A 15,248-nucleotide genomic window follows, 5' to 3' on the forward strand; every position below is an offset into this window, starting at 1 on the left:
CATTGTGTTAAGTGCAGCGAATGCGAACCTAATTTTCCTGCCACTAACATTTTATTTAGGCACTGTGAACAAACACTCCGCGAAATTACGGAGCCATTCCACATAGTAGCTAGGAGACAAGTGTGTCAGCCAAGCATGCGTACGTCGATCTCCATCCCAAAGAGATATTGCATATCTGCGTGGGCCTTGACTGTAGCGGGTGCGTTATCACCGCGACCTTTGCAAACTTGTTTCGCTCATGCGCAGTCTTTTTATTGCTTGTGTTGAGTGTTTATATCCACCCTTAAACTTTAGTTGTTAGACCAGCGGCTGTCCCTGTGTTGCCCTTCATTCATCCAAGGATAAGATAACCGGCTGTCCCATTCCCTCGATATTTTTGAGCTCGCACAGCATTTTTCGCCGATGTAAAACATTGTTACTTCGAATTCAGCGACTGAGTGGGGCCCTTCTATGCAGTTTTAAATTTGTTTTTAAAATGAATTTGTGCTCCGCTACAATACATGTCCAAGCTCAATAGTCAGCAGATCCACTCACTGTTTGTAGGTACCTGGGTTTTGGACGGATGATAAAAATGGGGATAGGTGGTATGGGGTTGCACCAGGTTTCTAAAAATTTACCTTGGGCTTTTCAGTCCCTTGTAATCGCAGAGGTGACGTAGATGGGCAGAACAGAGGCTGCAAGCATCAAGACAAACAGCTTGGAAGCACTTTATTTTTCTCAGGCCAGTACATTACATACACACACGCCCACAAACGAAACAGTGCTAGCAAAATGTCAAGATGAAGAAAGTAAAAAAAAAAACATCTTGGAAAAGGTTTTTCAAACATGGCTCTCAATGTTTCTGAAACCTTCAGCAGGCATTAAAGTGAACAACACGAGTGGTAGCCCTGTCCGCTTCCTCTGCTGTTACCAAGATATCACGAGATATAGTTTCTCAACTTTACCTGGAGTTCAATAACCTACTTTAACATCGAACTAAAACTAAATGAAATTTGCATTTTCAAACCAGGATTGGCTTAATTATTTTTTTATTTCGCTTCCATTACACAGCTTTTATTTTCCCAAGCCCTTGTATAGTATACTTGGGACTTCACAATTTCCCAAGCCTCAAGTTTATTTGCAGCAAGACTAACATGGCCCAAAGAACACGCGGCGTATTGGGAAAGCCACAGCACTTAGAGCACCGTGCAGGGCTGCAATGGCCTTCTAGTCGATGTAGTATGTGTGGGGTTGCACGTTTGTCAGGTTCTCCCGTCTGTATAGATAATTTTTTTCCCTTTCAGAACCCCGGGCTTTGGGGGTCTTTTTCTTTGTTTTTGTGTGTCAATAAAGCTTCTTTTCGCGGACAGGCCTTCTGGTGAACAGTTAGAGTCCGATGCCGTGGCTGCTTTAATTTTTGACACAGTCCACTAAAAAAGGTAACAAATTGCAGTGATGTGTTCTTATCACCCAAATGTACTACGCCGCAGCAAAAATGGGCCCTCTCAGCATTAGCAAAGCATGCCATGCCCGTCTGTGTGGCGCGGTTAGCCCAGCATATTCAAACACTCAGTACGTACTTCACAGCTTTCTGGGCACTATAGACCTAATATATATATATATATATATATATATATATATATATATATATATTCTAGGCACTATAACAGCTCAACCAATGTGTGTTAAAAGTGACCTTTTCGAAAAAACTTCCTTCAGAGTTGAGTTCCAAGGAGACGTACTTAGAAGGAGAAGGAGTTGCACAAGAGCGTCTGATGCGGGCTGCAAAGCTCAGGGCAGGACAGCCACATAGACACGTCCACTAACAGGTGTTGCGGGCAAGATGCCTTCAAGGAAGCACTGGATGACCAATGTAAGGATGTCGGATTGCTGTACAGCAGCCAATGAGTCCATGCAGCAGTAGGCGGTTCCACAGAGAGACGTGCTCACTGAACTGTCTGAACACTGTATAGGAGCCCTTGTGGTAACTTCATGGACGCGAAACATGGGTGTACATGTAGAAAAACGGAGGCGGCCCTTTCCAGCAAGATGATGCCAGAGAAAGACAGCACAGTGTCACGCTTTCTTTTCCACAGGCGTATGAAACAGTGCTGCTTCCTCTGTTATTTCGAGGTAAAAATGTGCAGGTAATGACATTAACACGAAGAGGCCATTGATGACACTGGCGTCACGTCAACACTGACGTGACGTGAAGATTGGGAGCGTAGATAAAAAGGCTGTATTTAGGTGGCACCTGTTGCGCAAGAATCATCAAATCGTCTAAAGGGCTGTTAAATGGCTACTTGCTGCTCCAAGCAGTTTGACCGCGTGGCCTGAAGAACACGTCACACTCATCTCAGTGAGTACATTTCAAGAACCGTTGAGTTCATTTAAAGTAACAAGCGTAAATTTTGTATTTACGTGATCAAAAATCGTACAGGTCTTCCTATAACATGTTTACGGTTCAAAACACGAGTTTTTTGCCAGCGTTCTTCAAACAGTCGCGGGCATTGTAAGCCGGCATTTTTACAAAACTAAATTTATTGGGATCTGTTACTGCTGCTCAGTCAAGCATTTGTCCGGCGCACAAATTTCGGTGCGCTCGGAGATCTGTCGCTGGACGTTCAATTCTCTAATCACCTGGAATAGCACTTGGAATCAGTCAGAACGCCGTCAGAGCAAAGCTTTTACGGCTTCCACTTTATGTCACGCAAACCGTGGACTGCCTTTCTGAGTGAATCTCTATCGCGCACTGCGGTTTCATCGTCGGGCTCAAGATCTTCGAAATCCTGCTGCCGCTTCACCCGCGAAAGCAAGTACTCGTTGAACTGCATCTCGGCAGCAGTTTTCTCTCTCGTAGGTGGTTGCGAGGACAGCGTGACGGTTACCGTCGTTTTTTCATTGCTTCCGAAGTAGACGCGCAGCTGGTTGCCCCGGCACAGCTCTTTTCCCGCCCACCAGAGCTTAGCGTTCTCTTGAGACAGCGATCCTTCGACGGGCCGTTCGTCCAATCTCGTCGCCAGAGCGTCGCGCTCCTGGTGCGATGCTTCTGGAAGCGTTACCGCCGACAGCGTTGCCTTCAACATGTCCTTTGTCCTCTCGATTAGGTCTTTGGTAACACACTTCCCAGACTCCAGCTGCGCATTAGACACCCTTGCTAGCGCTTCTTCCGTTACTTTCAAAAGGACTTTGCTTGCCTCGAGGTCTTGCGACGCTCCACTATCCCCAGCAGCGGCTGTCTTCGGCGGGCCATCGTCGAGGCGCTTGGCAAAGTTTTCAATCTCAAGTGCTGTACGGCGAATTATCAGAATACCGTTATAAATACTTGTCAAATCTAACAGAAGTTCGTCCAACGAAGCGGTCAGCGTAGTTTCAGCGAGGAACTGGACGGAACAACCGCACTGAACTTTGAGCTTCACCATTGTTTACTGTGGCTTGTCATGGCTTGTAATTTGACTACACGCATCTACAAGTGCAACGTTCTTAAAAACGAAACCGCAAATCTTCGTTATTTCCAGAGTTCTTCAATATATAATGTGAACCATTTTTTAACTCTACATTTATAAATGAGAGGAACAAGGTAAATATAGTTTTATTATTATTTAGTCCTGGTCACAAGATACTCACGTCAGGGAGACAAGAAACAGGAAAGGGAGCTGTTTTCCGGTTAAAGGCCATTTGCTGTCACCTGATTGCATTGCGGGAGCTTGCGGGTTACGGCTTTCAGCCGATAAGTAACGTATAATCGGCGCTCTGGGCAGCTTTAGAGGCGTACTCAAACTTGTAGAAGGTCCCGTTCTACGTTGTTTGTGAAGCCGCCGAAGCGTAGCCCGACGAAATCGGCAATGTTCAGTTGGTCCACGGCAGCATTCGACAAGCTCTTGGGTGAGCTAACGTCCTGACGTGTTGGTTATTTATTCAGCGCCCGCTTCCTTTTTTTGTTTCGTATTGCAACGGGTACCGTGACGGCAGTGACTCATAGCTGTCAGTGCGCTGCGATCTGCTATGCCTGTAGGCAGGGTTGCACTCAACAGCCCGTTGGTCTTGTCCGTGTTTACAACTCGCTGTAATCATCATTGGTGCCTTGAATCACTGCGGAGTCCCTGTCATCGATAGAGGTCTGCATTACCATTTGGTTTTTGTTCATTCCAATTTTGCGAGAACAAAGCCTCGCACAAATCCAGCGACGCAATTTGAATCGCTCCAATGCGCTTTCTAACGTGCATGTGGTCCTTGCAAACCTCAAGTAGACTAAACAGCTGTTGTTCTCAAATGGTTATAGTTGCTTTTGATCTGGCTTTCAGATAAGGCTACGAGCCACTTGCTGTTGGAACCTGACTGGCCCTCAATCATTCAGATTTGCGACTGCATTCGCCAAGGAGATGTGCAGTAAGTTTGCTGCCTCAAATTTGTTAGCAGCGCGATAGTCTTTTTAGCCAAAATTTCCAGCAGTGTTGTTTGAATTTCCCGCGTGGAGACTTATGACCTCCTCCCGTACCTTTCATTACAGACCCAAGTACGCCGTCAGTGCAATAAAGAAAAGACTGTACACCCGGAACCCACACGTCACGCTCTTTGCCCTCCAGGTAATGTGTAAACTCTCATCGGGGTTTATTTTAAAGATCCAATTGATTCGCGCAACTTTTGAGGGATCTTATCAAAACTGGGTCATAAGAAACCTCACGGGACGACTCTTTCGCAGGTTTTGGAGTCCTGCGTCAAGAACTGCGGATCCCTGGTCCACAATGAGATTGCCACTAAGGCGTTTATGGAAGAACTGAGAGATCTTGTCAAGGTAGGCACAGTCGATTTCAACATCATCAGTGCGTCTTGTTAGCTTACACTGCCTCTGCAAGTCGCAGTTGTCATAAAGCTAATATCATCATCAGCCTGTCTCTGCCCACTGCAGGGCAAAGGCCTCTCCCATAGATCTCCAACTATCCCGGTCCTGTGCTAACTGCGACCAATTTATCCCCGCAAACTTCTCGATCTCATCTGCCCATCTAACTTTCTGCCGCCCCCTGCCATGCTTGCCTTCTCTAGGGATCCACTGCAGTGTTACCCTTAATGACCAATGGTTATCTTGCCAACAATTATCTCACCATAATGACGCACCACAATGTGGTGTATGTAAAAATTTACTCGGAGCGAGGTATACTCTATGATAAAATTCCAGCGTAAGCCTCCCTGGTATTCCTAGCACAAAGCAGGGTACAAAAATAATCTTCGCAGAAATCTGATGAGGCCTTGCGCTTTGCTTACTTAACTTGCTCTTGCAAAAAAGAAACGAAGAAAACTGTTAGACAGCAAGGGCAGTGGGCGGAGGAGACATAAGGCTGGTTTAACTTCGTATTCAACTGGCATCTTGTTTCGTTCGGTGTGAAATAACGGTGGTGTGTCCAGGCAGTTTCAAAAGGGGTTGAGGAGAGTAGCAGGTGGTGATGGAGCTAGCTTCTTGTGCGGGCATGTGGATGGCATCTTAAAAGCAAAAACGCCCATGTGTGTGAGATTTCGGAGCCCGTTAAGGATCCCCAGGTGGTCAAAATTAATCCGGAGACCTCCACTACGGCGCGCCTCATCGCCTGCATTGCGTCGGCGCATTAAACCCTACAATCAATCAACGATTTGAAACAGGTCAAAATGCGAATGTGCACCTCCCACCAACAGTCAAACGGTATGGCAAAGCAAGACTTCATACTGCTTAGCTTGAAAATTTGACAGCTCCAAGCAAAAATTTGTGTGTACAGCACAAATTGTCATAATCAGCAGCAGCGTTCGCTAGGGGCATTTGTGATGATGATGATGGTAATAGTGATACGTAATTGGTTGCGATACATGTACACTCATGGACAAGTGAAAGAGAAATACGAGAATGTGAACCAGAACTCACAAATTTGAAAAATTGGTTCGTGGAAACGACATAATGACATGGTTGTGGTACGTTTTGAAAGTCGCACTTCCAAACTTCATTGCTGTTAGAGCCATGCGACAATTTGACTTGCATGGGAAGAAATGGCACTATTTATGTGTCGTAATTCATATTTTCACATTTCATTAGCCCATGACTGCACGTGCTTACGTCGTGGAGCATCGTCATCGTCGCGATGTTCCATCTCTGAACAAGAAGTGCGCGTGCTCAGGATAGGTTATTTGGTGCACAAATGCTCGCATTTGCCTATGAGCACCGAAATTGTCGACTTACTGGCTTGGGTCTGTTGGGGGTTGCTTGCATAGAATTTCACACTATAACAACTAAAGAGGAATCTGACGCTGCGAGCGTCCACCGCGATGGACGTGATGGGTAGTTCTGGATTCGTATTGGCACTCAATGGCTTGTGGAAGTTATTATGGATTGAATCGTGCAGCCAGTTTCGTTTTCGGTTTGGACTTGCTTGAACGCATTTGCCTATGTTGGAAGAAGCGTTCAAAAATACGTTTCTCCTTGAACTGAATGCTGCATGTGCACTGACACCGCCCTGAGTGGAAATGTTTTGTAACTATAGTTGTGTATTGAATGGGTTATCAATTTATCGCCGGCGCAGCGAGCACGAAAACACAAATGACGGCGCCGTATGCGGTGAAGTTGTCTGCGAATTAGGAGTTGCTGCGCTGCTCGTTCGGAAAAGTAATGCATTTTCGAAGCTGACGACGGTTGCGAACTGCTTTGAACAGCCACACTTTTCGTGCGAATGCCGACGCCTACGGCATAAACCAGCAGTACAGGTGGCTGATAAGAACGCAGCTTTATGAATGTCACTAATTCAGGCTAGAATAACTTCTGCAAAGGTAATTGGCTTCTTTTTTTTTTTTTTTTTATGAGCACAGAACTTACTATTAAAAACTACAAGGGCCAAAACTTTTACAAACGGTTTTTAAAGAAGTCGTCGTCCTACTGTAGTTGGCGGCAAACGGCAAACCTACTCCACAAACCTCCTCGACTCCATGTCTGCTTCTTATTAAAAGTGCTGGTTTATTTCATACAAAACCAGTTTTTGGTCACTAACTTCCTTGTTTGCCATGCAGTTTGTAGACGACGAACCAGGCAATAGGAGTCTTTTTTGTCAAAAAACACAATTTGCGCAGCCATAGGCCTGTTTCGATCCTACGCAATGCGGTTCCAGAACTACCCATCATTCCCATGGAAGCGTGAGCGGCGCCTCGGTGTTCGCGTTGACACTACTTTCCCCTCTAGTTATTGTTGTATGAAACTCCATGGTTGCTTGGATGTCCTGTTTTGTCGTGGGAGTGTGAATGTCCTCTCTGCTGTCGCAGGCTAACACGAACGAAGCAGTGCGAGACAAAGTGTTGGAGCTGGTTCAGGCCTGGGCGCACGCGTTCCGCAACGACCCAAACTACCGAGCGGTGCAGGACACGCTCAATTTGATGAAAATGGAAGGTGGGTGTGGTGAACGCGACGAGGAGGCTTCTTTGCATGCTGCAGTGCCTTCTTGCTCCAATCTGTCTCTCGTTTTGTTTTATTTCCCCCGATGTGATTCTGAAGGGACCCGTAAACATTGCCTAATCGCCACGCCAGAGTAGTCTCGAATGTGTAGGCAATGATATGAGTTCTTCCGATCAATTTGTGCTGATTTTTAAAAAGTTGTTGTTCAAAAGTGTCTTTCCTCTCGCGTAATCCTTTTTACTCATTTGCTGATGTCAGTAATGACAACATGCTATCAAGTGGGATCTTGGCGAATGAGAGAAGGGAAAGTGTGACCTCGCAGTGTTAAGCTTGAGTGCCCTTGTACGAAAAGTTTCAGTGGTGTAAAAAGCATTTTGAACTTCTCGTGCAAAACCATAGCGACAAGAAACAGCTTCAAGAAGTGTAATTGCATATTTAGGCAGTTTTTTGCAGTCAATTCCGAGCACTTCTGCAGCCTAGTCATGATGACTTGCTTAATTATGTGAGGGGGTGGGGATGATGATAAAAGAATAGTGTGCGGAAAATAATGACTTGCAATGCGGAGTGCCACATTCAATTACGTGAATCTCATCATTGCCTTGCTGAAGATAATTATAATCTAGCTTCATATAGATTACGATAGCAATTATAAATCAGTGTGATGTTCTGTTTTATTTTTTTTTTTCTGTTATTTATCTCGGCATTTCTTGTATGTTCTGTGTAAATTGCAATCTCTCCATTGCTGAGATCAGAGCAAATATGCACAAGGGTTCGGCTGAGTGTAAAGCAGTTCAGGAATGCAGGGTTGCTTCGTCGTCAAAATTTTGCAGGTCAAACACAGGCGCTTTATCAGCCCTAACTTTCTCACGGCAAGGAAGATAGCACTGACCGTGCGAATAAACGGGGCATAAGATGTAATCCTGGCATGACATTTCAACAGGGTAATTTCAGTTTGAAAAGACAATTGAAGGTTGGTACTAGTGTTTCCAAGTTGTACGCTAAACTCAGAGGCGTCTGGCTTTGTTTGCGGCAAATATTGTTGTGATGACGTGGTCTGACACATTTGCTCTCTCTCTCTCTCTCTCTATGTGATCATCTTTGTTGAACTAGGCTACAAGTTCCCGTACTTGAAGGAGAGCGACGCCATGTTTCTGGCTGACCAGGCTCCCGAGTGGGCGGACGGCGACTGCTGCCATCGCTGCCGCGTCCAGTTCTCCCTGGTCCAGAGGAAGGTGGGTGAACGAAGCTCTGTTTTCTTCTGTGCCGCACAGAGTTCGCTGTGTAAGCGCTACTGTGCAGTGGAGTCTTATTAAGAGTAGACATGCCTCTTAAAACAATTTCTTTTAATTTTTAAGGAAACCCTTGTCAGTCGTGCTGCTTTTTTTCCACTGATTTCAAATATTCCGTTATTTTTTGAGTCAGTCAATTAGTTTCCAAGATAATTAGAGATAATTACTCATTTTTGAAGGAGCAATAGACAAAACAGTGTTAGCCATAAAACTGTAATCTTTATATTTCCCAATATACTATGAACCCTGGTGAGTGCAATAAGAGAATCGGTTTTTTGAAGCACCACTTGGAACTGATTTTACAGCTCATTAAACCTTGGTGGCACCAGTGACACGGAACCATTTCAGATGCCCATTTCAAACACCAAAGTTTAATTAACTGTAAAATTAGTACCGAGGGCACACCAAAAAACCGATTCTCTTATTGCACTCACCAGGGTTTATGGTATATTAAGAAATATAAAGATTACAGTATTATGGCTAACACTGGTTTGTCTATTGCTCCTCCAAAAAGGGCTAATTATCTCTAATTATCTTGGTAACTAATTGACCTACTAAAAATAATGGCATATTTGAAATTACTGAAGAAAAGGCAGCAAGACTGAGAAGTTTCACAGAGTTTACTTACCAATTAAAGGAAGCTGTTTTAAGACTAGTGGCCCCTCTTAAGAGGAACTTGAAAGGAGAGTATTCATGTCATCACAAATTAATCATAAGCTCGTTGGAGAAGCAGTTTGGAGAAACATAAGGGGCATTTGCTTCTTAACTAATTCATTAACACGTGTCAATTAAATAATTCATTAATGGCTTATAATTTTGAAGACCTTGTGTAGACAAATAAGTGAGGCACACATTGAAGAGCAAATGCACAGTGTGGTGGGGTCGAAGATGTGTTGAATGCAGGTACCAATTCATTTCTTCCCTCCTCAAGAATGTACAACAGTCAATTGACTAACACAAAGGCAAGCTTTCTTTGCTGATGCTTCATCGGGCAGAACTAGTTCATGCTAAGCCTAGCTACTCTTGGCCCAGTATTATTACCTGTAGGAGTTCAAAGTTGCTGTAATTTCGCGGCCCAGTGCAGCGTTTCACCCTAGTTTGTGCTGCACTAGACAAGTGGGGTGTGTGTTGACTGAAGGAACAGTGAAATAGTTTACTTTCCTGTGCAGCTGTTGTTACGAACTGAGAAGAAACACATTCTTTCATGCTTGCACCATTATTGCGGTCGTAGAGTTGAGCGCGCTGAAATATTGATGCCACTAATTTTCACTGCCACATCTTGAGTGCATTTTTTGTTATCATTGGAGGCCCATATTTTTAAATTGGTACAACTTGTAATGCTGTGACACTCGCTACTTTTCAAGAAAGCGCCGAAAGTATGCTTACGGCAACTCTGTTTTGTCGACGTATTTCTGTAGAAGCATCATCTAAAAAACATCACATTGAACGGAGGCTCGATGAATATGCATTAGGCAAAACTAGGGGCATACCACCAATACCTGCTTTGCAGGCAGAATTGGGTTCTGTTGCCAAGAGGAGCAAAACACTTTACAAAGTGCACAGATGTAACTCTTGTAAAGAGATGTAAAGAGATGTAACTCTTTTGCGGCCACGCCTTAGGCCATCGTTCTCCCGTGAACGATGATTTTCAAACCTCCCTTAAATTATACATTGAATGATAGCTTAGGAACGTAGAAACAATCCGTATATCTTAGAATTCCTAAAATAATTTTTAGGCTCAGTTAAATCACCTATTTGTGTTCTGTGTATACTTTGTTGCGCAATTGTTTTTTTGTTTCTTTGATCAGTAAACTCTGTTGCCAAGAGGAGAAAGCACTTTACAAGGTGCACAGGCAGGGCGGGATGTTTTAACTTTTTCGCGACCCCACCATAGTCCATCGTTCACGGGTGAACGATGATTTTGAATTATACCTTTCACAAAACTGCTGTTATGTGTTTGAAAGAGAAAAATCTATGAGCTACAATTTCATGCATAGCAGTGCTAAATGTGTCCTGTAGCTCAAGAGAAAAAAAAAAGTTTTCCGGAAACACTCAAAATCTGCCATTTTTTCACGGTCGTGAAAGAGTTAATGGGGCCCCCAGTTAGGGCCAGTTGGCATCGTGGCAGCAACCCTCGACGCAACCCCCTTCCTGTTGCTTCCCATGCAGCACCACTGCCGCAACTGTGGGCAGATCTTCTGCCAGAAGTGCTCCTCTCAGAATGCGCCCATCCCCCGCTTTGGCATCGAGAAGGAGGTGCGTGTCTGCGAGGCCTGCTTCGAGAAGCTCTCCACCGCGTGAGTACCCTGCTCCCCCTGCCTCTTCCATCCTCCCCTCCTCTCGGTGCTCCTCCCCATCCTCCTTGAGCACAGTGTGCGCTGTTAAGAATGATGGGGGTCTCCATTTTATTCCTCCTTTTATCGTGGAGTATGTGATGTTTGGCGGGCAGAACTTTGTTCCACAGGTGAAACACTCCAGCGAGATTTCCTAGGAGGCCATTTTTAAGTGCAGAGCACTTTAGGCTCTTGCCTTGTTGTCGTAGCTCACTGTAGCACTCGATGTCGAGTGACTGCCGGAATCAGGCGCCGCAGTGAGATAATGGACCCAAGTAGAGCCTGGCATACCATCGTATGGCGTCCCACAGAAGATTCGAAAACCAAGTAGTTTAAATAATCATAATCATTCTAAACTCGCGAACCGCTGGCGCTTGTCATAGATCTCCCCGTTTTTTAGCGCAAAGAAAACTACAAGCACATTTGAGGCAAAATATACATAACTAACCGGCAGTGCCCGTGTTCACTTAGTTAGAAACGCTCATTGGGCTGGTTTTTACGATTGTAAGCAAAAAAAGTGGCAGTGCAACGCCGACATGTGCGGAGGAAAAGCAAGCACAAAAGGAATAAAACTCCCGCTGACGCTGTTTCAGGTAGGAGGCACACGAGCACTGCGGAGGCGGGAAATTTGAATTGCATTGGGTGGTAGCAGTGAGTGGATAAGGACGCTACAGCCCGTTATAGCGAATCACTGCTTTGCACTTCCGACAGCTTTCACGTTGAGCGGAACGGCTTTAATGTTTTTTATTCCTGCTGATTTGACGTGTAGGGGGGGATAGGACAGTCAGTTAACTGATGGTCCAATGTTGTCTACTCACACTTCCACTCTACAAGTGAGTACTAATTTGGGTAAAATCTGTCCTTCTGAAATTCAAGTTCTTTCGTAATGAACACACTATTTTCAAGCAAACAAAATTGAAGTGGCGTAGGAACTGCAGAATCTTGCGTATAAAGCAAAGCTATATGTTGTCCTTGTGGTACTTTCTAAAAGATAGAAGGGAAAGATAGCTGCTCTTCAGAACAGTTATGGGCGAAAACGTTTGCAAGGGCAAATGCCACTGCTACTCACCGATATCCCTTTTTCTGGATGTATTGCAGCACTGTGCGTTCCACACTTCAGGCAGCCTTACTTAAATTGATATGTTTCTTTTCCCAGCGCTGCCAAGAATCAGCCAGCCAAGGCGCCTCAGAAAGCTGGTTCAGAGCAGTCTTCCCCAAGCCAGACGTCATCTGGAGTAAGTGGCTCCCGGGAGTGCCGTTTTACAACAAGCTTCCTTTTCCAGCAAAGGCTTTGTGCCTGAAATGTTCTTGTGAACTGGAGTGCTTGCCAGTATCGTATGTTGCCGTACGGGGGGCATCAAATTTTGAACAAAGAAAAAAAGGTTGTATTTGCAAGTACAGTTAAACCTCGTTATAACGAAATTGAAGGGGCACTGCGATTTGCTCGTTATAGCCAATATTTCGTTATAGCGGTAACCGACATTTACTGCAAATATTATGCATTGTAGTTACCTAAAACAAAAAGCGGGCGAAATAGCATCTTGCTGCACGGCGATAGTCAGTAAAATAAACACATTCCGGAGGTAAAAAGGAAAAGTCACGAACCTACTTTATTGCAGTTCGGTTCAACACTCGTATTTCAAACAGACTTGGCTACGAAGAAGTCCGTAATTGGACATTGATGCACCTTCCTGATGCGAGCGATGGCTCCCTCAGCTGCGGCCGGTACGTTCACGCCATCTTCGCCGCCCTCGTGCGCGCCGAAGTAGCGACGCAGCACGTCCACCGCATCTAGTCCCTCCGACGCCGTCCTTAGCGCTTCTTTTCAAGCCATGTGCAACAGCGCTGACGATGGAATCTCGGTTGCTCACGATGGTGGACAGCGTACTCGTCCACACGTCAAAGTCTCTTGCCACCTTACCATGGAGTGCACCTTACCTTTCTTCGCGCCCGATGCGACGGCTTTTATCATAGCCGTCTTCTGTTCAAGCGTGATAGTCTTTCGGCTTCCCGCCTGTCACACTCGCGCTGTTCGAATCACGCCGGCAGTACGATAAGATAAGGCTGAAGACTGCCAAAACCCACGCACACACAACTACGCAGCGACGTCGGCGATACGAGGAGGGGTGGAGGAGGAAGGCGACGCAACCGCGCACGCCGTGTGCATTGGGGTTCTTCTCGGGCTCACCGCGGATAGTCCGCGGATTCCCCGAAGCCATAGGGATACGTGGGAAAATCGAACGTCGGACTACAGTGAACTAGAATATTCTAGTTCACTCTAGTTGGACTGCTTCTCGGGGAGCCCGCGGTGAAGAGGGGAGGGGAGGGGGGCTTCGCGGGCGCAGCGTCCGCATGGTGCGCCAGCCAGCTTCGCGCGCGTGGCGGGAGTTTTGAACTGCTAATACAGTTGCCGTGTCACGCACTGTCTGCTAATACATTTAATACAGTTAACTGACAGTTAACAGACACGGCAACTGCTAATACAGTTGCCGTGTCACGCACAAAATTAGCTCAAAATTTGATTTCTCAACTAAATTTGTTCGTTATATCCCGTAACGGGGAAATTTTACCTCGTTAAAACGAGGTTTTAAATACATTGGTTTCTATGGGGACTTTCAAGGGGAATTACGATTTGCTCGTTATATCCATTGTTTCGTTATAGCCCGTCTCGTTATAACGAGGTTTAACTGTAGTAACCTGGCAAAAGGCTCTGTAAAGAGGAATTTTTGTGTGCGTAAAGTGAGATTCCTGGCTCTTCAAGCTGCTTTAAACGAACCTCACGAATGATTCCTTTTTGAGAACTTTCTCATTTCCTTGTGCGTAAGCTCCAACCAGAATTGTGCAATTGCAGTTTCGCACCAACAAGCCCAGTATTTGCCTTTGTTCACTAGTTTAGTCAGAAGTTTCCTAGAAATGTGTTGCATTGGGCTTTGTTAATCGCCCTGATATTTGGTAAAACTTGGAGTGTGATTCAATAAGGACGTCAGAAAGACGACAAATACAAGCGCTGTCAGCCCTGATATTACATTTTTTTTATGATTACTATCAGCCCTGATTATCAGCCCTGATAATACGTTTGTCAAGTCAACTTCTTCTCAGCGGGGTCAGATAACTGTGTGCTAATGTGGACTTGCGAGGCTTGGCCCTCATATTGATGAAATGCTTGACTGCACTGTGAAGTTCCTCGTACTGTTGCGTGTAGCCTGCAGTGGTTGACAGACTGCAGAGATTTTGGCTACCCCTTTCGGTAGCCTCTCAACCCTCAGTTGAATGATGAGATGGGGGTGTGTATGGCTGCATCTTTACTGACATGTTGCTTCAACGCCACTTAATATGTGAAGTGTACTGCTTTTTTGTGAACACTGCCAGACATGAGAGCAACCTCGTATATTGGAGTGGGAGAGTTGTGTAAGAATAGAAGCAAAATGTAGTTGTGATGCGGTAGCAATGTGTAACGGAGTGACAGAAACCTGCAGTAAAGCTGAATTTGTTTTTCTACCGGGGCTCCGCTTCTGCGAAAATGTGTTTACGTGTCTGGTACTTTTTTCGCCATCACTGAGTTGTCTTCTAATATTTCTGCTGCAAGACAAACTTAGAAAGTATTTTTCTTCTCTGAGTGGTCTGATGTGGTCGCATTGAGTGGAGGAGGAGGTGCTGTTGAGTGGGTGGAAGGTGAACAGGGAAGGAGGAGGAAAAAAAACGGGGGGTCCGCTCATCTTGCATGTGCAGCAGCCGTCTGGTGGGAAATCTGAGCAGGAATTGCAGGAAGAGGAAGAGCTGCAGCTGGCGCTGGCACTGTCCAAGAGCGAAGTTGAGACCAACCAGCGAGCCACCGTGAGTAAAGTGGGCGCTCTCCTCCTCCGACGGTGGTGGTGGTGGCGGGAATGGCGCGTGCTGGGCCCTTCGGGTGGGGTCGCTTTGCGGCAGCTGCTTTTGTGTTTGAATGTTTGTCAGACGGGGGCATGGTAGCCTTCGTCGCACATTGAAGATCCCCAGGTGGCCAAAATTAATCCGGAGCCCTCCACTACAGCGCGCCTCATCGCCTGCGTTGTGTCGGCGCGTTAAACCCTACAATCAGTCAAAGCCTTTGTCAAAAAGTCGTAGTGAGAAGTTAATGTGCGCAACAGTGACTGCGGTGCTTCTCTGGAATACCGTATTGACTCGCGTAATGAACCCACTTTTTTTTTCGAGAAAATTCTGCGTGAATTTAGGGGAATGGTTCATTATGTGGGAAAAAATTTCAAC

General features: G+C 45.6%; 2 protein-coding genes across 2 annotated transcripts in view; one reads left to right on the plus strand and one right to left on the minus strand.

Annotated features, from left to right (window-relative positions):
• Window positions 1-691: 691 nt before the first annotated feature.
• LOC144138230 (cilia- and flagella-associated protein 298-A) lies at window positions 692-3,433 on the minus strand. The gene has a single exon (XM_077670423.1). It carries the CDS (start codon window positions 3,399-3,401, stop codon window positions 2,667-2,669), a length of 735 nt encoding a protein of 244 aa, XP_077526549.1. The 5' UTR covers window positions 3,402-3,433; the 3' UTR covers window positions 692-2,666.
• A 202-nt stretch (window positions 3,434-3,635) lies between these two features.
• The window catches only part of Hrs (Hepatocyte growth factor regulated tyrosine kinase substrate), a 36,580-nt gene continuing 24,967 nt past the window's right edge, over window positions 3,636-15,248 (plus strand). Inside the window, exons 1-9 of the mRNA XM_077670419.1 lie at window positions 3,636-3,864; window positions 4,284-4,368; window positions 4,490-4,565; window positions 4,682-4,774; window positions 7,252-7,375; window positions 8,492-8,613; window positions 10,840-10,967; window positions 12,160-12,238; window positions 14,733-14,837. Of these exons, the coding sequence (XP_077526545.1) occupies window positions 3,825-3,864; window positions 4,284-4,368; window positions 4,490-4,565; window positions 4,682-4,774; window positions 7,252-7,375; window positions 8,492-8,613; window positions 10,840-10,967; window positions 12,160-12,238; window positions 14,733-14,837 (852 nt within the window). The 5' untranslated portion in view covers window positions 3,636-3,824. The remainder of the gene's footprint in view (window positions 3,865-4,283; window positions 4,369-4,489; window positions 4,566-4,681; window positions 4,775-7,251; window positions 7,376-8,491; window positions 8,614-10,839; window positions 10,968-12,159; window positions 12,239-14,732; window positions 14,838-15,248) is intronic.

The sequence above is a fragment of the Haemaphysalis longicornis genome, unplaced genomic scaffold (genome assembly GCF_048455015.1).
Source record: "Haemaphysalis longicornis isolate Haplotype H1 unplaced genomic scaffold, Haemaphysalis longicornis Haplotype H1 scaffold_5, whole genome shotgun sequence".
NCBI lineage: Eukaryota > Metazoa > Arthropoda > Arachnida > Ixodida > Ixodidae > Haemaphysalis > Haemaphysalis longicornis.

What these genes read in the sequence shown, in the direction of transcription:
- LOC144138230 (XM_077670423.1), bottom strand. Translation starts at nt 3,401, where the DNA reads ATGGTGAAGCTCAAAGTTCAGTGCGGTTGTTCCGTCCAGTTCCTCGCT.